This window comes from Pipistrellus hanaki, assembly GCF_964339955.1.
Source record: "Pipistrellus hanaki genome assembly, chromosome: 5".
Taxonomy (NCBI): Eukaryota; Metazoa; Chordata; class Mammalia; order Chiroptera; family Vespertilionidae; genus Pipistrellus; species Pipistrellus hanaki.
In genome coordinates this window covers 31178820-31205937 of record NC_140507.1, presented here as the reverse complement: position 1 = coordinate 31205937, position 27118 = coordinate 31178820, and the positions used below count along the sequence as shown (strand labels likewise).

Here is a 27118-nt window from a genome sequence, read left to right as displayed (position 1 = left end):
AGGGATCTGAGGCTCCCTTGCTACATACAGCCCTGACTCACAGGATGGAAGCTCTACTGCTGGCAAGGCAGGCCAACGCCACTGGGACTCCAAATGCCTTCAATCCAGCCCATTTATGGGATAGAGATTCCACGCTGGGAGAGGCAGATGAGAAGACTGGAGGCTACCATCCCCATCCAGCACTCCACTCATAAACTAGGGAGTCACTAGAAAAAGTTGGGCCACTATCCCTGCTCCGGAGTGGTGGTTTAGAGACTTTGCCCAGGGAGGGAGGCACAGGATCTAAAGGATTCACTAGTGAAGTCTACCAAATGTTTTAAAACAATTAATACCAATTCTTTATAAACTCATCCATAAAATAGAAGAGAAAGGAACACTTTCCAACTCATTCTATGAGACCAGTATCCCCCTGACCAAAATGAGATATTACAAGAAAATAAAACCTCTGACCAATATCTCTTATGATTATAGATACCAAAAAAAAAACCATGACAAAATACTAACAAACCAAATCCAGCAACATATTAAAAAGATTATACACTATGACCAAAGGGCATTTATCCAAGGAATGAAAGGTTGGTTAAAAATATGAAAATCAATTAATGTAATCTTTAATATCAATAGAAAAAAAGAATAAAACCACATATTCATCTCTATAGTTGAAGAAAAAGCATTTGGCAAAATTTATCATTTTTTTTAAATTAAAAAAAACACACACCTCAAAAAGGACTCTTAAGCTTGATATAGGACACCTATAGAAAAGCCATTGCTAACATCATACTTAATGGTGAAAAACTGAGTGCTAACATCAGGAACATGACAAGGATGTCTGCGTTCACTGGAGTTTTTGGACAGGCAATTAGTCAAGAAGATGAAATATAAGGCAACTAGATCAGAAAGGAAGAGGCAAAACTATCTTTATTTCATTCATTATTTTTTAAAGTAGATCATCCTAAATCAGCCAATAAAAAACTATTAGAACTAATAAATGAGTTTGGAAAGCTTTCAGGGTACAAGATCAATATGCAAAAATCAGTTGTATTTCTATACATTAACAGTAAGCTTTCTGAGAATATGAAAACAATTTCATTTACAGCAGATTCAAACAGAAAAAATACTTCAGGGTAAATTTAACTAAGGAGGTATACAATTTACCAGTATACTCCACATACAACAAAAAATATGTTAAAAGAATTAAAGAAAATAAAAATAAATGGAAAGACATCCTATGGTTGCATATCAGAAGACTCAGTACTAGTAAGATGGCAATACTGTATTTTCCAAACTGATCTACTCATTCAATGCAATACCCCTCAAATCCCAGCTGACTGCTTTGCAGAAATTAACAAGCTGATCCAAAATTTCATATGGATTCAGAATGGCCAAAAAAATGTTGCAAAAGAACAATGGTGCTGGAATACATGTAAAATTACGATGTTGGTCCCTTATGTTACAATAAACATTAACTCAACATGGACTTAAGTAAATGTAAGATCTAAATGTTAACACCAAAACTATAAGAGTGTTAGAAAAAAGAAAGGAGTAAGTCTTTGTGACCTTGGGCTAGGCAAAGCCTTCTTAAATATGACCCCAAAAGCATAACTGACAAAAGTAAAAAATAAATTGGATTTCATCAAAATTAAAAAAACTTTTGTGCTTCAAAGGATAACAAAAAAAGTGAAGAGTACCTAAGAAATGAAAAAAAAAAATTTGCAAAGCAAAGCATGTATTTAATAGGAGACTTGGGTCCAGAATATATAAAGAACCCTTGCAACTCAATAATAATCAAATTGCCCAATTAAAAATAAGTAAAGGATATAAACAGTTCTTCAAAGAAGATATGTGAATAACCAATAATCACATGAAAATATATTCAATATCATTATTCACCAAGAAAACGCCAATTAAAATCACACGATTTTGTGATTTTACACCTTTTTACACTTCACACCTTTTTGGCTGATTGAAATTAAAAGACAGATAATAACAAGTGTTGGCAAAGATATGGAGAAACTGGAACCCTCATACATTGCTGGTGGGAATGTATGGTGCAATCACTTTGTAAACAGTTTGGCAGTTCCTTAAAAGGCTGAAAATAGAGTAACATACGCAATTCTATTCCTAATTATTACCCAAGAGAAATGATATCTTCACTCAAAAATTTGTACGTAAGTGTTTGTAGCAACATCTTTGTAATAGCCCCAAAGTGGAAATGACTCAAAAGTCTGTCAGCGGATGAGTGGTTAAGCTTTGGTATATCCAAGCAATGAAATTGTATTTGCAAATAAAAGGGAATAAAGTATGATACAGGCTATAACATGGATGAATCTTGAAGACATTATGCTAAGTGAGAGAAACCAATCACAAAAGACCACCTATTGTCTGAAGTGTCTAGGATAGGCAAACCTATAGAGACAGGAGATTAGTGTTTGCCTAGGGCTGGGGCAGTGCTGGCTGGGGCTGGAGGGGTTGGGGGGAAGTGGAGAGTAACGGTGAATGGGGGCGGGGTTTCTTTGTGGCGGTGATGGAGATGTTTTAATATTATTTATGGAGACGTTTGCACAACCGTGTGGATATATTAAAAACTTGAATTGTACAGTTTAAGTGGGTTAATGGAATGATAACATGAATTATGTGTCAAGGAAGCTATTATATTAAGAAAAACTAAACGTAAAAAGCAACATTATAAAGTACAAGCTGTAGGGCTTTGGGGGAATGGAAAGATTTATTTTCAAAAACACAAAATGTACTATCCATGAGGGATAAGATAATTTTAAAAATTGAGATAGAATTGGCACATAGCATTGTGTAAGGTTAAGGTGTAAATGCATTGCGTTGATACACTTATATGTTGCAATGTGAGGAAAACATTCGATAAATTCAACTACATTAAAATTGAGATGTTGTATCCTTAAAATGAAACTGAAAAGTCAAGCTATCACTTGAGGAATATGTTTATAATAGATGTAATCAACAAAGACCAAGTATCCAAAATACATAAAGAACGCCTACCAGTCAACACAGAAAAGCCAGACAACGGAATAGAAAAATGTGCAGGTACTGCGGAGAAGAGGAAATCGAAAGGGTCAATAAACAAATGAAATGATGCTTAGTCTTCTTAGTAATCAGGAAACTATCAATTATAACCACAATGAGATACCATCGCATACCCACTGTGCCAGCAAAAAGGAGAAATGTTTAGCGGTCATTAGCGTTAGGTGAAGTGTGGGGACTGTTCCGAGGTAAACTGGCCAATGGAAACCAGAGTGAGGCTAGGAGCAGTGCCCGGGGATGCACACTGGAGGGACTGGAGGAGGAGCTGTGCACACGGGCCCTGGGGGGAGGAGAGGGATGCGAGGGGCACCGCCTGGAACAGCGCACCCGGAACCCATGTGGCTGTCCGCAGAGCGGGTCCATCCGGGATATTCACGTTAGCGCATTCTCATTAACGATGCAGGAAGTTCCAGCTATCCTCCGCCAGGGTGAGTCTTACAAACACGGCGTGGAGTGGAAGCGGCAAATCAAGAGAGAACACCCACAGCACAGCTCCGTTTATGTGACGTTCAAAAACAGGAGGAAGCAAACCATGTTTCCACACATACTTCGGTGAGACGATGACTAAAAAACACACGCATGATGACCGCAGGTGTCAGAAAGGACGGAGGTCGCCCAGGGCAGGGAGCAGGAGAGTGGGGCCGAGGCACAGAAGGGAAAGGGTGTTTCTAAAGCGCAGCCCAAGTCCTAACACATGGCTCTCCTCTGAGTGATTATTCCTTCAGTCATACATACACATGTTGTATCCCTTCTGTCTGTCATGTGTCACAATAAAAAAATGAAGAAAAAGATTCTGTGTCCAATAAGCGGCCTCCTTTCCAATCGTACGGACATGCCGTGGGCCAGAGCGGCAGTGGGTGCACCCAGGTCGGGGCCTGACCTTGGAGGAAGAGGGAGGCTGTGCCAGGTGACCTGGCGGCTGAGCAACAGAGCGGGGCCCTGCTGAGGTTTGCTCAGTCCCTTCTCAGCCTGCGGTGGAAACAGGCTTGCTCCCTTCCCTTCCCCGCCAGCCCTCCCTCTCCTGGGCACCTGCCTACCACAGGCTCCCTCCACCCCTGACCGGTGCCAGGCCCACGGCCGTGAGCAAAAGGTGGGCCTGGGCCCTGCAGTTCAGGGAGGGAGGTGTTGCCTTCATCCTTCAATGACTTGATTACGACTGTCCTACGGGACACAGCGGAATAGGGAGGTTTCTGTGCGCACATGCTTATGAACCCCGGCCCTTGCCTGGGCCCAGGGCAGAAACCTTGGGGGGGAAATGTAAATGCTTTTAGTCTTGTGTATAAAATATTAGTTTTGTGAATATTCCTAAACACGTGGAGGCTCCAGGGATGAGCATTTGATCATTAAGAAGCAATTTGCGTTAAGATGGATGTAATTGCTTTTGTTATGCCAAAAACTTCAAATTGCTCTGATAGGAAATTTCAAAGAACAGCTTCTTTTTGAGGCTCCGTCGTGCCTGTTGGCATAGTCAGGGTGTCTGGTGGGCACAACGTTAAACGCAGATCTAACGACAGGAGGAGATTGCTTTCTTCGGAAGCACAGACGTGAGTCTTAGCCTGAAACCCATTCGCTCTTACGTTCTGTTTTCCGGATTTGCAGCCTTCCGGGGGGTTTTCCTCAGCACCGGAGAGGGGCCTAGACAGGATGGGAATGGGGATTCCTGCTTCTCCAGCGCACACGTGTCCCACGGAAGCGTCTGTACCATCATATACGCGGTCTCACACGTGACTGACTGAAGCATGAGTGGGAACCCCAGAGAAGAGTGAGCTGGAGGTCTCCCCGCTCTCCACCTCCTGTTCCCCATCAGCGGTGACTATGGGCGCTGGTGTGGAAGACATTGCTGGGCTTGGCCTCCGCTGACTCATGCTGTGAGTCAGCATTTCGGTGCGGTCGGTCCTGGGATTTGTTTCCAAGCAAATCCAACGTGCACCGCTGGACCTCGGGTGCCTTCTCACAGTGGGAGAAAAACGGTCACCTACCATCACCCCTCCTGCTCCTCCCACTTAAACCTGGAGCAAGGACACTGAGAAATAGCTCACTTAGTTACAGTCCAGACGGTGACTGAAACACTGGAGAGAGGGACTCCTCCAACCAAAGAAGGAGCTGGCCACCCAAGGCGTCAGACGGCAGTGGTCCCATCCCCGGCTTCCCCGGGTGATGATGCTGAGAAGGGTCTGGACAACTCACCATTTCAACTGTGTCGAAACGCTGTAAGTAAAACTGCTCACGTTGCTAAAAAGTCTAACCTAGTAGCTCGTGTCATGCGGTGAATACCCCGTTTACTGAGAAACATGCTATTTTCAGCCACTGGTTTTAGATATGGGTGTGGGCACACAGCCAGTCATCTCGGGGAGAGGGGTGGAGTGGGACAGTGGAATCGGGGACATGAGAAGATGAGGGGGAGGGGGCGGCGGGGAAAAGAGAGAGGAAGAGACTACCTCTGCCCAGTAGGTATTCAATCAGCTTCCCCAACTCTGGACCTGGCTCTGACTTCAGCTGGACCGGCCCCCCGTGCCCACACGGCCTTTACTGACCATCATGCTGGGCCATTTGGAAATGAACCTCTCCCTGGTAGGCCACCTCTTCCCACCAGGGCAAGCCCAGCCGACCTGACCTTGCCCTATTTGGAGCTTCAGATGTCGTCCCCTCCTCCCCTTCCCCCCCATCACAGCCTCTCCTGGGCCCAATCCTGCATGTCTTCCTAGCAGGGTGATGGGCTCCTAGTGGGGGCTCCCAGACACCCCCTGCTGGGGAGGACAGCTCCCCTCTCACTGGCCAGGGACCAGGTTGGGTGTGCACAGCTCCCTCCTGCTGACCTTCTCCTGGTTCTTCGATTCCCAGCCTTGGCCTCCAGCTCTGGGTTCCCCTGGTGAGAAATTCCCAAACAAAGAGGGTCCGAGGAGAGGGGCCATGGGAGAGGGCAGCCTCTCTGCAGGATGGGTCCTTTAATGGGTCAGGCAAAGATCCTTGTCAAAAACAGACCTCGGTCCCATCAAAGGACAAGCCAGGGCTCACTTCCCTGGAAGGAGATTCTCTCCAATTAACAAGCCCAGTCCCTGCCTGCCTGCCTGACGGGCCCCAGGGGCTCCGGGAGAAGGCCAGACATCCTGTCACTCAGCAGGGACCCCTCAAACATTTGCTCTGTTAATTGGATGCTGCCTTATTAAGAGGCGAGCCTCCCGCTGCACCTTCGTTCCCCATTTCCAGGAGGAGCCACCAGGCCCGCTCCCCGCAGGCTCCCGCCAACCGGGCGGCTGATAAACACTTTGATTCCCCGCTTCTCTGAACCTGGCCGCTGGCGGGCGCGGTGCGGTGCGGGGTTCCCAGACAAAGGTATCCTCTGAATGGAGTCGCATTGGGATCTGACCAGCAGCCTTTGTGGCCTGCGTACTTCCCGCCATCGGCGCACCGTTCCCGAGTTCTGAGAAACCTCAGAACCTCCCGCCTTCGTTCCCCTTTGATCTTTCTCCCCTCAAGTTTGCATTTTGTATCATTTGAGTGTAAGTATAATTTCAAACTGTTACTGCTTAAACTATTAAGCTGGTGGAAGCAAATAACTTCACTGGGAAAGTAGCCATTGGCAGAAGACACCCCTAAGGGTGGTGGGTGAAGGAAGGTGACGGCTGATGGGGTCCAGAGCAATGCCCTTCCTGTGTGATTACTGGGTGCCAGGCAGGGGGTGGGATGGGTTGCAATGGGGAGGCAGGGCAATGACCCCAAGGGCTTGGCACTCCATCCTCAGCCCCAGGGCAAGGGAAGCACAGCCCCGACTGCCACAGTATTTCCTTTCCGAGCCAGCATCTTGCTCTCTGGTGGGGTGGCAATGGGGTGTGTGTGCCCCTGACCACGTGCCAGCATGCCCACTGTTCGGGGCCTGGCCCAGATGGGACGCTTGGCTCCTGTCGATGGAAGGACTTCATGCAGGCCGCCCTCCCAGTGGCCTGCACCTCTGGTTGGACAAGGGAGGCTCTTAGAACAAGCTGCAGGGAGTAGGTATGGGGTTAACTTTATGCATCACCTTGGCTGGGCCACAGGAGCCCACATGTGATCACACACCACGCTGGGTGTGCCTGTGATGGTGTTGCATGCTGTTAGCCTTCAAATCGCCGGACTTTGAATAAAGCAGTTGCCTTCCACAGTGTGGGTGGCCTCATCCAATCAGTTGAAAGCCTAGATTTGTTATATTTCAATGGAACATGTCATCAGAGAGAGAGGGAGGGAGGGAGGAAAGAAGAGAGATGGAGAAGAGAGGAGAGGAAAGGAGAGAAGAGGAGAGGAGAGGAGAGGAGAGAGCTCGAAGGGGAGGTGGGGAGGAAGAGAATTCAGCCGGGCAGAGTCGGGCAGGTTGGGCTCAGAGAGGCACTTGCTGGACCACTGGACGCCAGGCCTGCGGGTCACATGCCAGGCAATCAGAGTGGGCAGGGGTGGCCTAAAAGACAGGCAGTGGATGAGGAAACAGAAGTTCCCCAAGGGAGACAAGTAAACAGACAAGCGGTCGCTTGCTGGATGAGCCCTTCCTTCCAGCTACAAGGACAAAAGCACCACTCGGCCCTCCCGCTATAATGAGTGGTCGGAGTTCACTGCCTCTGGGGGTTTTAATTACCTGCAAGCAAAGTGATTTCACTGCTCGCATTTGGAGCAGCTTTTTGAAAGTAGTTTCACTCCGATTACCTTCATTAATGAGCGATCGAGGTGCATCAGAGCGGAAGTGCACACAGCAAGAAGGCGGGCAGAGGGCAGGGCTCCCAGGATGAGGAGCCCACGCTGGTGCAGTGCGGCTCTGCTCCCCTCACTGGCTTCGAGAACACTCTGTGCTCTGGACCCGGCTCTCTGTGGCACCTGGCACAGGACTGGGCACAAGTTCACCTACCATACGGAGCTACAGGGGGTTCCCACAGCCCTGGGTGCAGGAGGGGGCTGGCGCTCCTGGCTGAGTCCTCAGCACCACAGGCCCAGTGTGGGCTGCTGGGTGTGGCCTCGTTACCTGTGCGTTTGGCGAGCCTGCTCTGCGGGGGTGCCCCGCACGCAGACACTCTGCTGGCGGAGATGAGCAGTCACCTGCCTCTTCCTGGAACACTGGTGGGTCTGTGTCCCCAACTCCCCTGATTTGTTTCAGTTAATCTGACACAGTGGTAAGTGTTCCTCCCTTTATTTATTTATTTATTTATTTATTTATTTATTTATTTATTTGGGTTGGGGGAAAGATGGTTCAAACACACTGCTCACCGTTCAACAATGCAGGCAGAGAGGCTAGACAGCCATACCCTCTGCAGGTGCTGGAGGTGAAGGGGGATGGGGTTTGAGAGCCAAGAACAGGCTGACCTCCAGGCCTCTGCTCACCTCCTTCACCCACTGTCCTCCCAACTGCTGGCCCCTTCGACTCCTCAAATCTCTGCCAGGCAGGAGAACCTCCAAGGGATTCCACATGACAAAGGACATGGGGTCCTTCCCTTGGCCGGTTACTGACACAGAACAACTTCCAGGCAGGCGCCCAGAGGCAACATGCTTGAGTTGTGGGCGGTGTGACAGCTGGGGAGTCTGTCACGCAGGTAATTAGATAAACGGCGTGAGCACGGAGATTCAATGTGCAGTGTCAGTTAGCGGCTGCTACACAGGGACCTTGATCCTAATTGAAGGTGCAACAAGGGAAAACCTTAAAGAAGTCCCAAATCAACTTCCCCTCGCTCCAGTAATTAAACATTTCAGTCCTGACCATCACTCAAAGCTTCCCAAGTGCTGGCTATGGGCTCCACTAAGTGGTTCTCAGCAGTCTGAGCCCAGGGCACCCCTTGTCCCCAGGCAGCATTTCTTCAAGCAGTCTCCTGGGGGAAATCCTGGGGGGCAGGAGGCTCCAAGTAGCCCCTCCCTTGTCCCCTTCTGTCCCTTTCCTTCCTCATTTTCCCTCAACACTCGATGCCCACCCCCTCCCTCCCTTCGGGGAACCCACCATGTCCTCTGAGCAGGGTCCTTCTTATGGATCTACCATCAGTTTTGCTGGGACCCCTGCCTCATACTGCATGGACGGTCTCTGACAAGGGCTTCCCATGCTCTCACTCAGGACCTCTGAGGGACTGAATCTGTCCTGTTTAGTAAATAACCGTCAATTTGTGCATTCCTCTGAAGGTGAGTGAACATCTCTGCTGAGCTAGGGATGAAGAGAAATCACAGTTCCCCGCTGGAAAGCTGATAGGAGAACTTCTTACTGGTCCATCACTAGACAAGTAGATAAAAAAAGCTGTGGTACATATACAAAATGCACTACTACTAGGCTGCGAAAAAGAATGAAATCTTATCTTTTGTGACAGCATGGATAGACCTAGAGGGTATTATGCTAAGTGAAATAAGTCAGTCAGAGAAAGACAAATACTATATGACTTCACTTATATGTGAAATCTAAAGAACAAAATACATGAACAAAATAAAAATGGACTCATAGATACAGAAATAGGCTGACAGTTGACAGAGGGGAAGGGGTGGGGGACTGGGTGAAAAAGGTAAAAGGATTAAGAAGTACAGATTAGTAGTTAGAGAATGGTCACAGAGATATAGATTATAGCATAGGGAGTGCAGTCAATAATATCATAATACCTATGTATGGGGCCAAGTGAGAACTTGAAATATTGGGGTGAGGGGGATCATAAAGTGGTTAGTACATGATTGTCTAACCCACATGTGTCAAACACAAGGCCCGCGGGCCAAATCCAGCCCGCCAGGCCTTGCAATGTGGCCCGCACCGCGCTGTCATCACTGCACTCCGCTGTCAGTTTATGACATTGTCAGTTTATGACTGTTCAGTAAACCATTCGGCCCGCGATTTAGGCTGGATTTTAGATTTTGGCCCCTTCTCTGATTGAGTTCGACACCCCTAGACTCTAACCACTATGCTGCACATTTTAAACTAGTACAGAATAAAACTGAATGTAAGCTGTAATTAAATTAAATTAAAGCAAAACAACAACTACAAGAAGCTCTCACTAACCCCTTTCCTGGCTTTATTCCTCCCCATGGCATCTGTTACCACCTAGCACAATTTCCTCTTGCCTAGTCTTTCCCATAAGATGATGCATGCTGTGAGGGCAGAAAGTCTGTTCTGCACATTGCTGTATCTCCAGCCCCCAGGATAGACCTGGCTCACAGGAGGTATATGTTTGCTGAGTGACAGACAGAGCGCTCAAGCAGGGGAGCGCCATGGTCAAAGTTATGTCTTGGAAAGCTCACTCCAAAGCCACTTGCAAGGATGGCTTGAAGAACTATCTGACCAGGAGCTGGGAGGATAGCTCGGGGGACATAGAGGTCATCCAGGTGAGAGATGGTGGTGGGATGGACGTTATGTGGCAGAAGAAGAGGCAGAGAAGAGAGGGGTGGGATGAAGAAACGATAAGGAGGTGAACTTGGCAGAGCTTTGGAGTAGGGGCTCGGATGCAAGGAGGAAGCAATAAGATGCCAGTTTCTTGGGGTGTCGGAGGGTTACTGCCATCACTGAGGCAGACGGTCTGTGAGGACGAAGAGCTACGTCAGGGCAGAGGGAACAGGGAAATGGTGAGTTCACCTGGGACACGCTGAATTTCAGGTTCCTGTGGACCTTTGAGGGTGGGTCTAGGCAGACAGCTGGGAATGTGGAGGGGAGGCCAGGATGAAGGCACAGTTGGGTTTCATTGGCATGTGAGGCATGGCTGGAACCATGGGTGGGATGGAATGGAAAGAGAAGAGAGCCAAGGAGGACCCCTAGGAGAATCCACATGTAGGAAGTTACTGGTGTATAACAGAAGTCAGATAGAGAAAGACAAATATTGTATGACTTCACTTGTACGAGGAGTCTAAAAATACAAAACATAAACAGCCTCATAGAAGCAGGGAACAAACTGATGATCGCCAGAAGGTGTGGAGGGATGGGTGAAAAAGGCACAGGCATACAAAGGACAAGCCTCCATCCAGAGAATGAATAAGCCGTGGAGACGCGGTGCACAGCACAGGGAACCCAGTCAGCAATGCTGTTGGAGCTCTGCATGGTGACAGGTGGGTACTAGACTGAGAGTGGTGATCACTCCGTAAGGCATATGAATGTCAAGTCACTATGTTGTACACCTGGAACTAATACAGTACTGTATGCCAACTGCACTGTAATAAAGCAATCCTGTATAATAAAAGCTGATGTGCAAATCAACCGAACGACGGAATGACCGGTTGTAATGTTACGGTGTGCATGGACCACCAGTGGGCAGACACTCAACACAGGAGCTGTCCCCTGGTAGTCAGTGTGCTCCCACACTCAGCCAGAAGCCCGGCTCATGGATGACAAGCATAGTGTCAGTGACGGGATGTTCAACTGATGGCTTAGGCCCACTCCCGAGGGCTCCTGGACTGTGAGAGAGCACAGGCCGGGCTGAGGGACACCCCCCTGCCTGTGTGTGTATGTGCACAAATTTCATGCACTGGGCCTCTAGTAAAAACATAAAGCTCCTGGGGAAGGAAGAGCCTGTGAAGAGTCAGAGGAGGGGGCTAAACCATGGAAGCCATGGAGGGGACTGCCAGAAGATTGACAGGTGCCACTGCAGCAGGGATGCAGTAAGACCAGGGCTGGCAAGTTCCACCTGGACTTGACATTGGGAAGGAGACCGTGATCTAAATGGGGACAGCAGCCAGCCGCAGACCCTAGTGGACAGTGTGCAGAGGGAGCTGGGGAAGTGGAGGCAGCCAGGGCAGGTGACACTTAGGGTGCCTGGGAAAGAAGGGAAGGGAAGGGAAGAGATGGAATGGCACCTAGCGGGATGCTGGGACAAGGCTGAGCCTGCCAGTGGCCGAGGAGTTGGAGATGAGGATGGGGAGGTGTCAGGGAAGAACAGGAGACGCTCTGTGTGTGTGTGTGTGTGTGTGTGTGTGTGTGTGTGTGTGTGTGTAGGGGTGACTTGGAGGCTGCGGCTTGTTTCTGTAAGTGAAATCAATGCAGTGCGAGACTTCCTCTGCTCAATAACGTATTAGCACTTTTTAATTACTGGGATGTAATTAATTCATCCCAAGTATAGCGGTTCTGTGAAGCACATCACACGTGCTGAGCTGATAACATTCTCCCACATTTGCAGGATGCTCACACCAATTCATTTTGTTGCATGAAACCTGAAGGGAACTATCTAAAGAATACACATGTTTGTTTTAAGATTTGTTTCTTGATCCTGGAAGCAGATACTGTAAACGGGAGGACTGAGTTCTAAGGCTGCTGTGCTGGGGGGAGGGCACGGGAGGGGGGACTATTGGTAAACTTTCAGTTCCGTGGCTCGCAGCTGTCTGCATGGGCGCCTGCTGAGCCTGCAGGGGAGGCGGCAAGACCGGAGGCAGTCCGTGAAGATTCCCAGTGGCCCTTGAGGTCTCGGCGGTGTCTCTGGCTATAGCAGCTCCCACAGGATGGCCCAGAGAGAGAGGGTGGTGCTGGGACTGGCCAAATCCACCAGGTCGGCCCAGCATCCTGATCACACTGTATCTTCAGGTCCCGCACAGCCTCGGTCCCCAGCAGACAGTCCATAATGGCTGTGAAGCTGGTGGCTTGGTGAAGCGGCCAGACCTTTTTCTGCGGAGCTGAGAAGTGAGGGTCAGGAAGGACACTGGTGCAGACAGATCCCTTTGCAGGGGCTGTGGCTGCAGGGCAGCAGTAGCCTCAGGACAGAATGTGGGTGTGGCCAGGAGGGGAAGGACAGTTGGAAGAAAATGGAAACAGGAGAAAGGGTTGGAGGGTGGCGGCCAGTGCCAGGAAGCCAGGCCAGGCGTGAGGGATCACGGCTGCTTTGTCCTGGCTCCTCCACAGCTCTTTCCCCAGAGGTCGGGCCTGGTGCTCTGTCTGGAGGCCTGTGCCTTTGGCATGACAGCCCCCTTTCCAGGAGAAGCCCCGGCTGGGCTTCTTGCTGGGACCCCAGCCCAGCGCCCCGAAGCCTCCCACCCACGAAGCCTCCCACCCACCGTGGCTCGGAGCTCTCCCTCCTCACCAGGAAGCCTCCTGGGGAATAGGAAGAGGCTATCACATCTGCTGTGAACATGGCTGCTGGACAAACAGCCCCGCAGCTGCGGGAGTCTGCAAAGGTGTGTGTTCGTGTGTGTGTGTGTGTGTGTGTGTGGGGGGGGGGGCGCTGCAGTGGCAGGGCCTGTGGGACACGGGCAGGGACTGCTTAGTGCTCTCCGGGCTCAGGGTGCCTGTCTGGGAATGGGGAGGCTGGAGGAGCTTACTGACACCTGGTCGGCTTGGCACACAGGCCTCCTCAGCTCTCCCTTACCCTCCTGGCCGTGTGTATCCCCAGCTGCACTCCCTATGGGACCTGCCTTCCAACTACTGGCTCTCCCCCGGGTCTGCAGCACTTCCTGCCGGCATCTAGGATGCGAGCTCTCACCCTCCGAGATGCGCCTCAAATGTCTCTTCTCCAGCTCCTTCCCTAGACGTTCCTCTTTTCAGTCAGGCAGACAACTGCTCCCTCAGACTCTGCTGACAGTTCCTGAGAGCCATTCATTCATTCATTCATTCCAGAAACCTGCTCTTGACCTGGAATTAGAATTCTTGGTTCTCCTCTTCTTTCTCTCATAACTTGCTAGGTGAGCGTGGAGGCCTCATTACATCTCTTTCAAAAAGCGAGGCAGCTGGAGAAGGTGGTTTAAGTTTGATCATTTGCAGGTCAAATTCCAGTCACCGTTTAATACACGAGGACCAACGTGCTTCTCTCACCTTGCTGGCTCACGGGAGGACCCACCACCCTGGCTGCATAGCCCGGATACAGCATTGCATGTGCGGGCAGGGCTCTTTCGGCCTCTTGTATCCGTCCCTCAAATGTGCTTTGATGTTTGCAACGACATCACCATCTACCTGACTGCTGTCGATTACCCTCTGTGTGGGCACTGCTCCTGGAGGTGGGCAGAATTATCATTCCCATTTTACAGATGAGACAAGTGAGGTGCAGAGAGCTCACCTACCTCATCCAAAGCGGTGAGGTGTGGCTCCATGATGGATCCAGAGCCGGTGCCCTGGAGTGTGTGCCTGTCGCCCCCTCCGCCCCCATGATGCGCCCGCAGGCCCCAGCACCTCCCTGCCATAGGGACCCGGACCCAACCCCCTGAGTCCCTGGCCCAGACAGGGCCCTGGGCCAGGATCTCACACACCTTGGGGATCTGGAGCTGCAGCTGGGGAGGTCACTGGTGGGAAGTGTGTAAATTAGGCCTGGGGCTTCATTTACGTTCCTGAGGCAACAAGACTCAGAGTAACAAGAAGAGAAAGGAGAGGTCTCTCTGGCAGTGAGATGGAGCTGTTCTGCTAATGCCACAAAAGGTCGGGTTTCTATTCCTGTGTTTAGTAATGGCAAAAGATTTGTTGGTGAGCCTACAGCAATTTGTTTTGTCAAAAATGAAAACCATTTCCTCTGATTTCACGAGCCTGGGAACCCCCGCTCTGCAGCACCTGCAACAGCTTGAGGTCCGTTTACGACTGCGCCCCTCAGAGGCTCCTTTCTCCCACAATTTCACGGCTTGTTTGGAAACCTGCCCGGCTATGACATTGTGTCGTCTGGGATAATACAGCCCTGGTGCGGCGAGTGGCTGCTGAAAAGCAATGTCTTCGCGAACAGCGTGGGAGATAAAGCATGAATTCAAAACCAAGTCGGGAAAATAATTTAAAAAGCGCCCACTAGTACACAAATTGGAACCTGTGTCATAAGACAACTTCTAAAACACTGTAAGCCGTGAGAGTTACGGAGAATCCCACCCGCCATCTTGGTATTCGCTGGCGGTCTTTGGGGCGGAGAACAACTATGACTCTAATTTTGCCACCAGAAGAAAGAGATACCACATCCTATATCCTCCGAACCCCCCCGATTTTCGGCAAGAGACCCCGCTTGAGTCCTCTGGAGAGCTGGTGCCTGGGCTGCAAAGGCCAGCTGAAGCAAGATTCGGAGTTCAGTTTTGATTTCTCACATGCTAATGATCCCTAAAGGATGCGATATTTGAGTTCACAAGGCGCCCCATTGACATGGCAACTGGAACATGCTGCCAGAGTTCTCTTGTAAACGGGCTGAGAAGGTTGCAGAGTGGCCAGGCCCTGTGTCCCCCTGGGGTGTGAAGCCCGCCCCCTCCCCATAAGGCTTCTGGAGACAGATAAACCCTAGAGAACGAAGTCATAGCTTCTCTTTGTAAAGTCCGGTAGGACTAGAGAATGGAACAGAGGGTTTTAGAATTTTTATTTGCAGGGGGAAAAAGGGTGTTTCTAAGTTTCCTGTATTAATAACTTCCTGGTGATTTGGGTCAAAAGGTAAATGATCATCAAGGAGCTCAAGATGGCATTAAATGCCGCCCTGCCATCGTGGGGGCAACAGTGTCCTTTACACCCTCCTTTCTTCCGAGATACCCCCTCCACCCCCAGCCCCACTGCCAGGCCTGGAGCTGACCCCGAGCCTGAGCCTGGGAAGACTTCTCTGTGGGGCTCGTCCCACGGGCCAGGCCTGCAGGAAGGGCCTCTCCGGGACAGCATCAGGCCGCTCAGTGCCTTCCACACTGGCTTTCCAACCACCACAGGCCACGCGGGCCCAGGCACGTTGTCAAGCCCTGCTGGGCAGAGCCGTGCTGCTGCCTCTGAGGGCCCTGCACAGTATGCATCTCCCTGCTCTAGGCCTGAGGCCGCACTGCATTCGATGCAGGACGACAACAGGTGTCATTAACACCAACCCCTGCAGCTGCCCACACATGGGCACGGTTTCTGTGAGCCTCCCATGCACTTTTCTCCACAGAGGAGGTGGGCACTGCCAGGAGCCTTGATTTCACATCAGAGAAAAGGCCCAGAGAGGTGGACTGAGGCACCCAAAACCACACAGCTGGGACGTGGCAGAGCTGAGCTGCCACCTCTGGGGGCCTCGCACGTCCTGTTCTCCACTGACAGGGACCTTTCGGCCAGCGGCCCTGCCATACTGCCTGGGTGAGGACTCACAACATCTGTGCAAAACCATCACATCAGGAGGATTTGGTGGGTAAAATCAATCAGCATGAAAAGACCCCGAATCTGCTCGCCCCGCACCCCATCCCTCCTGGGTTTTGTGGTGGCTGTTTCCCTCGCACGACATGAGAAATGCTATTTGAATAACCGATGGGGAGGGAGGCTGTGCATACTCTGAGGCAGAAACAAAAACATCCAGAAAGATGCAACTTGGGGAATAATTGGAAACTGGAGAATGGAACATCAGTCTAAAAGATTCAACACGGCCAGTACAGCAACCGGTCAGGTGTTGTAGAGCTCACTGCTGCCGGGGACTCTGCAGGCAGGCGGCAGGCAGTGCTCCCGGACCAGGGACCTTTTTCTTGGGCTCATTTTGGCCTCATTTCCATGACGCGCCTCATGATTTCTGGAGCACCTCAGCATTAGTGTCATAAGCACAGCCATGGACGTGCCCCAGACCGTTCCCACCTGGGATGAACTTGACTTTTCAGAGCCCAAGGGCTCCCGGGCTCCCTGCTGCTACAGCCCACGCCCGAGGTAGGAGCCCCTTCCTGTGAGTGCAGGTGGCATGGGCAGAAGCTGCAGGAGCCACAGACCTGGGCTCCACCGCTGAAACACGCCTGCCACACTGTGTACCATGTACCATGGTCCCATTCATTGGGGCCACATCAATACGGGAATTTGCATTCTAACTCTCACACCTTCTGCCATCCGTGAGCCACTGAGTGTCTCCTAGGGGCGAGGCACTGTGCCAGGTGCTGAGAACGGATCAGGTGTGAAGAGCCCTCGGCCCTGCCCGAGGCTCTCTCCCTCCAGCGGGAACTGCCACTACCCTTCTCTTCTGACTCAACCCCAGCTCCGAGCACGGACCCCCTGGCCCCGACTCCACGGACATGTTCTGATGTCCACTCAGGGCCTCCCTGTCTTGCTCAGGGTGTTCTAGCTGGGCCAGGCCAGGCATGGAGTGCTGTTCCACCAGAGACTACTCCAGGCCAGAGTTTGAGAGCCTGGCATGCTGGGACCCACTGTGCCGGTGTCCGCCTGGACACACGCTATGCACAGATGGTCCCGATTCATGAGACTCTTTAGGGGGTACGTGCAGGCCCTATCAGCACCCCAATGTGTGTGAGAGGCCTGGGCGCCACTTCGTGTCCCATGGCAGCCAGGGCACCACTGGGCCTCCCTGGATCCTGCTCTTCGAGGGCAGGCGGCCACCACAGAACCTGCGTCTCCAAAACGCCACCTCTGCCACGCTGAGAAGGCCCCAGCCTTCCTCTCTCTCTATCGCCTTTACACTCGAACCTGTAAACTCCCCGCACCGGGCCAGCGGTCAGAGGGCATTAGAAGAACCAGCCCCAAAGCCCAATCGCAGGGGCACGAGGCCACGTCCTACCTGTCAGGAAGCAGGCCTTGCTGCGGGCGACGGCGATCCTCTTCCCCAGCAGGCACGCGGCGCGGTGGAGCTCACAGTGGTTCTCGTAAAACCTCCCGTCGGAGCCGCACACGGGCACGTAGCTGGGCCTGCAGGCCTCCAGGCACCGGCACTCGGGCTCCCCCGTCTCCCGGCTGAGCGCGCACCTGCTCCCGCGGCCGCACAGCTTCTTCCCGCAGGAGGACGGCAGCCAGTCGTAGCTGGAGAGCCCTGCGAGGCACACAGACACAGAGGTCACCGCAGGCACTCGGGTGGGGGCCTGCACTTCCCTGGCGGCTCTTTCAAGTCCTGGCAAGCAGAGGCTCCCTTTGTCTGTGAGGCCGGGGCCTGGGGGCTCGGGCGCCTGAGGGAGTCCCTTCCCTCCAACAGGAGGTGGCTGTGAAGAGCAGTGTCCTGGAGTACAGAGCCCGGTTTTTATGGCTCACACCAAACTTCTCAGACAGGAGCCCTGCCCCTCTGGAAGGGAGGGGTAGACGGGGCTACATGGAGGTGGCAGCGTGCCCACGGGCCCTGCCGACGGACAGCAGGAGGCTCCCTGAGGGATGCAGAGGCTTGAGTGAAGCTGGCATCACACACCGCAGGGAGGAGACCTGAGGTGAGGAGGGGCTTTGTGCAGGGGCCCAGGAGTGGGTCAGTGCAGGGGAGCAGGTGTGGTTCCAGGGCACTGAGAGAGCCAGGCAGAGGAATTTCGGTCCCACATGTTACACCCTGGGGAGCTGCTGCGGAATCTAGGGAGCAGGTGTAGAGTGAGGAGGAAGTGGTGTCGGGACGGGGCGGAGGGCAGTCAGGGCAGGGAGGCCAGGGCTTCCCGGACGCGCATCCTTCGCCCTGGCGGCAGCAGCTCTTCTCCACGGCCTCGTCCTTCCCTGCACAGTGCTCAGTCCCAGCCACAAGGCTGAGAACCTGCACCCAACACACGCCCATGCTGATCTCAGGCAGTGGTGCCCGGAGCTCAGAGGGCCAAGCGGGCAGGAGGAGGGGAGACTGGCTCATGCTGAACCTGGTCCACTTAGTGAGGCGAGAGAACTGCTAGCAGGGTTGCGACCCACAGGCTGAGAACCGCTAGCAGGGTCACCTAAGACCATCGGAAAATACAGATATTTACATTGCGATTCATAACAGTAGCAAAATTACAGTTATGAAGTAGCAATGAAAATAATGTTATGGTTGGGGGTCACCACAACATGAGGAACTGTACTAAAGGGTCGCGGCATTAGGGAGGTTGAGAACCACTGACTTAGTGAAAGGCCAAGCCAGCGTCTCCCACAGCGTCTCCCACAGCATCTCCCACGGCCACAGGAGCCCCGGAAACCGACAGGCTGCACGTGGCATCGATGGCCACGGAGAGGAAGTTGGGAGTTACAAAGGGATATCAAATCAAAGCATGAATGCAGATTTCATGGCCACAGGAGTTTTGCTTTTAAGTTTTAACGAAACCTTCAAAATACTCCACAAAACAGAATAGCCCTGGCACTCGAGCCTGCACTTCCAGCCTCAGCGCCTATCCCATGGGCTGACATTGTCTCCGGGGGGTGAAAAAAGAACCTTCCTTTTCTTGTTTTTGGTTAAGCCTGCTTTTCATCATTATAGATGTGAAAGGAAAAGAATCAGTTATCAGTAGATTAAGTGCTTGATTCAATAACTCATTTAAATTCCTCTGGCCTTGGCAAGCTAAGAAATATTGACTTTTTCTTGAATCATAATAAACTAGAAGGTCAAAATACCTCCGAGCGGTGTGCAAGTGCGCTCCTGCGTGGGCGCGGGCGCGGGCGCGGGCTCGTCCTGTACCCACTCCGCTAATTGCTCGCGTGTCACCGTGGCCTTCAGCCGCCGCGGCGCCCAGCTTCCTGTCAAGGCTGATGGGCGGAGGGAGGGTGGCTCCGGGCTGGAGGCCTCCTCCCCCGTGCTGTGGCTGCTTTTGCCACAAAGTGTGTCTGATGAGCCCGGTTCCAGGGAAATGGGTTACCCGGGAAAGCGCTGGCGGCTACTAGAGGAAACTACAGCTGTGCAAAGGCCAGCATTTCTTTCCTCCTCCGCACAGCGCCAGGACTCGGCGCACGGCCACTGCATCGCCGTCTTAATAAGCTGCCGAGTGTGATGGGAAGGGCACCCACTGACTGCTCCATTTGGAAAACAACAACAACAAAAAACAACAACCAGAGTCAAGGTTTCCGAGTCCGTGGTTTCGTTTGCTTCCGCTGTGCTGCCCACCCCTAAACCAGCTCCAACTCACACCCGGGGTCCCTATCCTGCCATCTCATGTCCAAGCGCCCTCTCTGAATCCTCCTGCCCCATGGTGTCTGCCGCACCCTCTGGTCTCAGGAGACCCCGCCAGGGCAGGGCCTGTGTCCTCACACGGCCCCTGCACACTCAGGTTTTAAGAAACACAACAGCTGTAAAAGCTGATCTCCTTCACGCAGATGTTGCCACGGCTCAAACCCCGGGCTTCAGGCTGAGATGGCGAGGGTGGGGAGGGTCACCCGTGCAGGGACCTTTGGAGGGTGCATCTCCCCGGCCTCCTCCAAGGGGCAGGAGGGAAGCTGGAGGGATGGTGGCCTAAAGGGGACAGGTGTCCTTGAAGGTGGGCCTTCGGGGGCAGGGGCACCAGAGGCTGGAATGGCAGCACAGGGAGGGGCTTCAGAGACCACCAAAGCCAGCTTGCTCTGCACAGGAAGGACCCCCTCCCGACCCTTTCTCCTTAGAACCACCCGCAGGCGCCACCGCAGTGGACGCCTCGGAAGAGCAGCGGTGCATGTGGCGCTGCCAATGCCCACGTTGGATTCGCCCACGTGTGAGGCCACCGTGTTCAGAAGATGTGCCCGCCGGGGCCCGTGGAAGTGGTCAAAACACTCAGGCTCTCTCTGACGTGGAATCAGCTGTCAGCAAACAACGGATTCCGAATATTTGCAATTAAAGTAAAAGTAGCTTTAAAGCCTTGCCCCTGCTGCTTCCCGGCCTGCGGACAACAGGCTTGCGCCGAGCTAGGAACACCCCACTCAGGGACGGGCCTGGGATCCCGCCTGCCACGGAGATGCCAACAAGGCCCCGTCACCACGGCCTCCTTGTTACTAAAACAGGATGAATTCCCACTCCACCAGGATGGCGATAAAACAGCAGTGGGAGAGGTAACCGAGTGAGACCGCCCGCAACTGCCCCAGGGTTGGTGAGGACAACCACGATGCATGCAAAAGACATGCCCTGTTTAATTTATAGTCATCAGTTTACCCAGGTCAGGAACTGGTCATCGTACCAAAAAGCTGCTTCTCAGCACTGATTAAATGTACTGACACGATCAGAAATGGGAATTGTTATATGAAGGTTATGACAGGAGGAGAAACAAGATCAGAAATGGGAATTGTTATATGAAGGTTATGACAGGAGGAGAAACAAGTCCATTGTACCAGTCAGCGCTAAAGACTTCCCCGGTGGTTCAGGTAAGGATTCTCCATTCGAGCATCACAGACCCGGGGCTGCCAACTCCGAGCGTAGGCAGAGGCGGTGAAGGTTAGCCGCGTCCAGGTCACGTCTGTGCGATCCCAGTGGCGGGACCACACACAGGTAGGGGGTCCCGTTCCTTCACCCAAGCAGGAAGCCTCTCTCACCACCGAGCGCACCAGAGCACAGACAATTCGTAACCGGTTCCTTGGCACAGAGGAAGCCTATGCGAGGTCCCCTCTCAGGGACCGTGCCCTGAATTGCACATGCCAGGAGGCCCATCACTTTCCACTTTGGGATGCTAAATCGCCTGCAAGCATGGTGGCCAGTGCATCATCTCTGTCTGAGAACGTGTCCTTGCCTTGACTCCTGAGGAGAGCCCTTCCCTTACACGGCCTGAGAGGTCCCCACTCCAGGCCTCCTCAGCAGTACTGCCTGGGCCTCCTCCTGCAGGCCCTCAGACCCCAGCAGGGGACTGCCTCACCCCTCCATCCCCCCCCTCGGACCTCCCCCGCATACCATAAAGCCACAGTGAGGTGACTTCTTGGCACTAAGGTGGCCACATACTCAGCAAGGTCCAACGCAGGTGAGAATGGTGGGACGTGGATGCAGCACCCAGAACCAGCCACCTTCTGCGCTGCCTGTCCTGAACCCCAGCCTGGCTCAGCACTGGGCTCCACCTTCTGCAGGCAGAAGGCACTTGCACAGGAACCACATGCTTACCATCAGCAGACACAGCTGGATCATAGGCTTTCTTTTCTGTGCATCATATACACTCACCAGAGGCTGTAGCCCATAGCTGGGTCAGGGTCAGGATCAGGTTTTTTAAAGACCCAAAGCTGAGGACCTGCCTTTAAAGAGCAGTATGTCTACAGAGGTGTGTAGACATGTGGGGTGTGCCATCGGGGAGCTGCAGGTAATGGTCTCAGCACCCCTCTCCCGCGCCATCCCAAGATGACTTATGCTCTCCGACATGCTCAAGGTGGTCCTCAGACAGAATATGTGGTCAACTTTGACTCCCTTATTGCAGAGGCCACCCAAGAGCCTGGGACGTGGCGGCAGAATTTGGGTTTGTGTGAGAGCCAGTCAGTGTAGCTTCTATGGCCATGTAGCTTCTATGGCCATGTCACCATGGGTGGTGACAATGAGGCACTGCAGGAGGGCCTTCCTGACAGCTCTCCATCCACGACTCATCCGACATATATTTTGGAGCCCCGCCTATGTGTCAGAACCGGCTCTAGGTGCTGAGACACAAAGCAGATGAGGGCATTGTCCTCAGGACACTTCCAGGCAGCGTAGGAAGACAGTGTGAAGAGGAAAACAAGTAAATAAAAACGTGTGGGTTGTGATAAATGCCAGGAAGGAGATACACTGGCGGCTGAGTGGGCCAGCACTCATCTGGAGGTTAGGGAAGCCTCGTGGAAGAGGTGAGATTTGACCTGAGACCTGAAAGTGAGGGGTAGAGCCTGGGGCCCTGGAGCCCATGGGCAGAGCCAGGGGTTGGCTTAGAAAGGGGCCTGGACCACACAGTCCGTTCAGAGCAGACCCTGCCTGGCTGAACAGTCTGCAGGGAGCTGTGACTGCAGAGGCAAAGTTACCCCCTTGCCTCTCTGTACCCTTGGGAAAGTGGGGTGACTCTGGCTCCCTGGAAGCCTTTCGCGGCCCCTGGGGACTGAGTGTTGGGGGGAGGTCCTGTCTCTAGTCCAGCCTGGGAAGGCCAGTCCTCAGACACTCGCATACGTCACAAGGCTCTTGGCCCCTCCCAGGCTGCAGGCGGGAGGAGAGCAGCCCTCCTGGGCTCTCACCCCTGGTCACCTTGGTGGGAACCTTCCCGCCCTCTGGGTGCCCTGGGTGCTGGGGCTGCTTCAGGTCCAATCTGCCCTGTAAAGTCTCATTCACACTCAGGTATGAGGAAGGGAATGTGCAGTTCCTCCCAGGGGAAGTGCTTTCCCAGCACCCAACCAGAGAGGGCAAAGCTTACAGCAACTGCTGTGCACCGAGGCTTGTCAGGCCAGGATCATGCCCTCACTTAGAGGCATATGTGGGCTCATCTTCCTTTATAGCTCTGGGAAGTAAGCACACCTCACTCTGAGGCATTATATATGCCCATTTACAGAATAAGAACTATGAGTGAAGAAGTGACTTGCTTATGGTCAGTCAGCAAGTAGGCTGTAGATGTGTAGAGTCTAGATTTGAATCAGTCTCACTCCAAATTGCTCAGACTTGGGATAGGGTCCCTGCCTGAAGGAACTCATGCCAGGAGGGTCCAGTTTGAGCGTCTCCAATTATGTGCTTCATGAAAGCAAAATTTTGATGAGCTCTGAAAGTTTTGACCAAATTCTCCAACATCAGCACGCCTGGCTAGCGGATCTCTGCTCTCACACACCTCGAGAATGTGCAGCTGGGAGGCCAATTAAACGACGTCTCTGGGCTGGAGGTGTACAGTGTAACAGGAGGAAGCTGTGCTTGGATCTTTGAACATCCCAGACCCAAACCCACTCCTTGTCATGCACAGACACCTGGCCACCTGCCCTCCATTATCACGTCTCTCAGCTTCAGTGTCTCCCTGCCCCTCCCCTATCTTTCCCCCTGAAACTGTCCGGTGACTGCTGGGCAGATGTGGTATCTTCCCGGTGACCACAGAGCAGAGCCCAGACCAAGGCAATCATGTGCTTCACCAAAGCAGAATTTTGGCCAGCTATGAAAGTCCTGACCAAGTTCTCCAGTGCCCAAAGTTTAACAGAAATACACGGTTACCCATCGCCAGTGGGAACATGACCTGTCTTGTGCATTGCTCACAGGTCCTCCACTGTGGGCTGACACACAGGCTTCCAAACTAACCACCAATGTAGAGTTAGAGATGTCTAGAACGTCGGGAGGGAAGGAAACCCTTTCACCTGAGGGTGGGCTCTCAGTTCTGCCTCAGGAGTTTGTACCCAACCAACTCTGGATCAATGGGAGCACAGATGAGGCTCCTGCAGGTGACAGACTCCCTGGGCAGGGCTTTTGCAAGCGAATAAAAGTGCCAAATCCTATCTAATAAAGAGGCAATATGCAAATTGACTGTCACACCATCATAAAATGGTGGTGTAGCCACAAGATGGTGATGCCCAGGCCCCTCAGCCCTGCCAGAGTCCCCCAGTCCTTTCATCCCAGCTGGGGATTGGGGTTGGCAGGTGCACAGTGCAGCCGGACCTGCCCTCAGCACCCTCCCCTCCCCCCAACCACCCACGTCTACCCAAGGCTCAGGTAACAGGGTTGGCCAAAGCTCGCGCTCCTGGCAGTGGCAGCAGCAGAGGTGTGATGGGGGCATCACTTTCCCCTGATCCCTGATCGCCGGGTCGCCTCCGTCCCCTGAGGGCTCCTGGACTGTGAGAGGAGACAGGCTGGGCTGAGGGACGCCTGCCTCAGTGCATGAATTTTCATGCACCGGGCCTCTAGTATACACATAAATACTTAAAATCACGACTCTCAGGGAAATATAAAGTGAGCCTGAGTTAAAGATTTAGACTCGTTAATGAGGGGACAGGCAGGAGGAGTGAAGGAGATCTATGGGGGTGGAGGAGGTGGTTAGATGAGACACATAATTTGTTAATGACCTACAGGGCAAGAAATCCATAACCTTTGGGGTCACTTTTCTATCATAGAGATTGCAACTTTACTGGAAACAAATCTACAAGTTAATGTGTAACTGCATAATCTGGGCCTTTAATCAGCAGCAAGATGATTGAACACACCCCCTAGCCGAGACAGTACATGATCCTTGGTGGGTCTGTGCAGCGATGCTCCAGTATGACACTGGGAGGACTTGCCACACCAACCCTTTGCCTTATCCCAAGTCTCAGATAATTTCCCCAGTACACAAAGAGCCTACAGTGACCCGTGGCACCTGAGTGGACTGCCAAGGACTCTCATCCTCTCTCTTACCCGGGGCACCTCCTTCCTTTGGAGCCCCCAGCTGAGCACAAAAAGACTCCAGAAGATAGGCAATGAGGCCCCAAACACCAACCTCAGCTTTGCTGAGACAGATAAGAACTCTCACGTGTCAGAGGCACGTGGTGGAGTCGGCCTGTGCGTAAGCGGATGACGCAGGACTGCGACACCATTGTGCGAGCTGCATCAGAACTCCTCCAGGGCTTGCACCGTGCAGCTGGGGTTCAAGTAACACTAGGTTAAACCTCAGAATGGACCCTGGCCCTCGTTAGCTTTGTGTCCCAGGCAAGTCCCCTACCCTCTTTCCCCTCTAATTGAAAATGAGAAGATGAGTGGTTTGCTGCTCACAGGATTGTTTTGAGGATTAAACAGGAGAATTCATGTCAGGATCTGGTACACAGTAAATGTTTAGTGGGTGCTGGGTTGACTAGCTAGGACTGAAAGCTGAGAAGCCATTTGGTTTTATTGATGCCGGTCCGTGTTCAGGCCTGACTTAATGAAAAGGTGAGCATGTTTACACTGGGAGCATGGATTGGTTTTAAAAGGCAGAGGTGAAATAGCACGGAAATGCTCAAACAGCTCAAGGAAATGCTTCCCTTGCAAGTTTCCCACTCCAGGCATTGCTTGACCGGGTAGACTCTGCCCAGCTTCTGAGTTGAGGGCGTCTGAAAGGGACCAGAATTGACCCGTGGCCCAAACTCTGCAGGTCCCACTGGACACCTCGGGCGGTGCCAGGCAGTGAGCGGGGCCCCAAGCTGCCCGGTGAGCCAGGGCTCGGCTTCGCAGGCAGCCCACACACGGCCCCCGTCCCACAGATGCCTCGGGCCCACTCACACAGTCAGGCCTGGTGTTTCTCTTCCCTTCTGGTGCCCTTGGCTCTGCTCTGCCATTTCCCCCTCCACGCTGTGTGAAGACAGTACCGCCACCTGACACACGGCTTCTAGAGCTTTCTCCCCAAGGCCTCCCCCGGGCATGCTCCACTTAATCGGAGCTCCCAGGCTGATGGCCTGGAGGGTTCCCCGCCTGCTGGCCGGCACTCGGCACTTGTCACTGCAAAGCTCCGCTGGCTCCTCAGACAGAACAGCAGGCCCCGGGGCAGGGCCCGCAGCAGCCCGACCTCACAGGCACTCCGTGCTCGGAGCCGCGGACAGGTGGTCTCTGCGGTTTTAGGACAAGGACCAGGTTCCTCTTCCTACGTTCAGAGCTCAGCACGGGGCCTGGCACAGAGGAGGCTGTGGAACATGACGGGTGAAAGTGAATCTGGGGGAGACATCGCAGAGACCCCAGATTGAAGGCTGAGGGTCTGAGTAATCAGAAATGAATGGTTTTAAAGAACCAGGCAGGGTGACATGCTGAGCAGTAAGAGTGGAGGTTGTGGAAAGCATTGGATGAGAGACCACAGACCAGGGTTCTACCAACGCAGGACTCTCACATGTGAGCCTCCATTTCCTTATCAGACATGAGGGTGTTGCATAGAGATTCCTTGCTTTGGAAAAATAACCTCACACCTGTGAATTTAGGATGCATATAAAAGCCTGTGCTCTAGTTGGCATGCCTTCTGGTTAGAATATAATGACAATCATCTCTCCTGTTCCTTTTTACCTGTATTTGCTCTATTAGGTTATCTCACTGGCTTCTTTTATTTCTTATTCTTTTTGGTAATCCTCACCTAAGGATATTTTTCCATTGAGCTTTAGAGAGAGCGGAAAGAAGGCGGAGGGACAGAGAGGGAGAGACACAGATGTCAGAGAGATACGTCAATTAGTTGCCTCCTACGTGCCCCCAACCATACATGCTCTTGATCAGAATCAAACCTGGGACCCTTCAGTCCGTGGCCGATGCTCTATCCACTGCGCCAAACCTGCTAGGGCTTCACTGACTTGTGACAGGTTATTTCTGCGTTGGGAAGAAAAGCTGCATAAAAATGGGAAGCACAATAGGATGTTTGCCTCTGGGAGAGTGTCTCTTACAAAATGGTTTTGTTTTAGAGCACTTCCTCCAAACACATCCCTATCCCCGAGCTCCTGCTCTTTGCCTAAAGCCTCTTCAGTCTGCATCTGTCTTATCCTCTGTCAGCAGAGCCCTCATTTTTCCTCCTGGCACCACGCTCCCTTGTCACTCTCGCTCCTCAGGGCTCCCTGCCTCCCCGGCTTCTAGCGGAGGGCCAGATGTTGCTCTCTCAATGGGTCTTCACTCTCCCGCTGATGCCTCATTACGTGGGTTCCTTCCTGCTTCTCCACCAACTAATGATTCCAGGCTTGGACACCTCGGGCTGCCTCCAATTATTTCAGGGTAAGCCCTGTGATGCTTCC

General features: G+C 52.5%; 1 protein-coding gene across 5 annotated transcripts in view; it reads right to left on the bottom strand.

Moving 5' to 3' along the window:
* FSTL4 (follistatin like 4) overlaps nt 1-27118 on the bottom strand; it is a 518038-nt gene that overhangs the window by 131440 nt on the left and 359480 nt on the right. For 4 of the 5 annotated variants that reach the window (XM_084886586.1, XM_084886587.1, XM_084886588.1 and 1 more), the window contains one exon: nt 17400-17648. The exons of the other annotated variant lie outside the window; for it this stretch is intronic. In XM_084886586.1, the coding sequence (XP_084742712.1) occupies nt 17400-17648 (249 nt within the window). The remainder of the gene's footprint in view (nt 1-17399; nt 17649-27118) is intronic. 5 annotated transcript variants of the gene reach the window in all.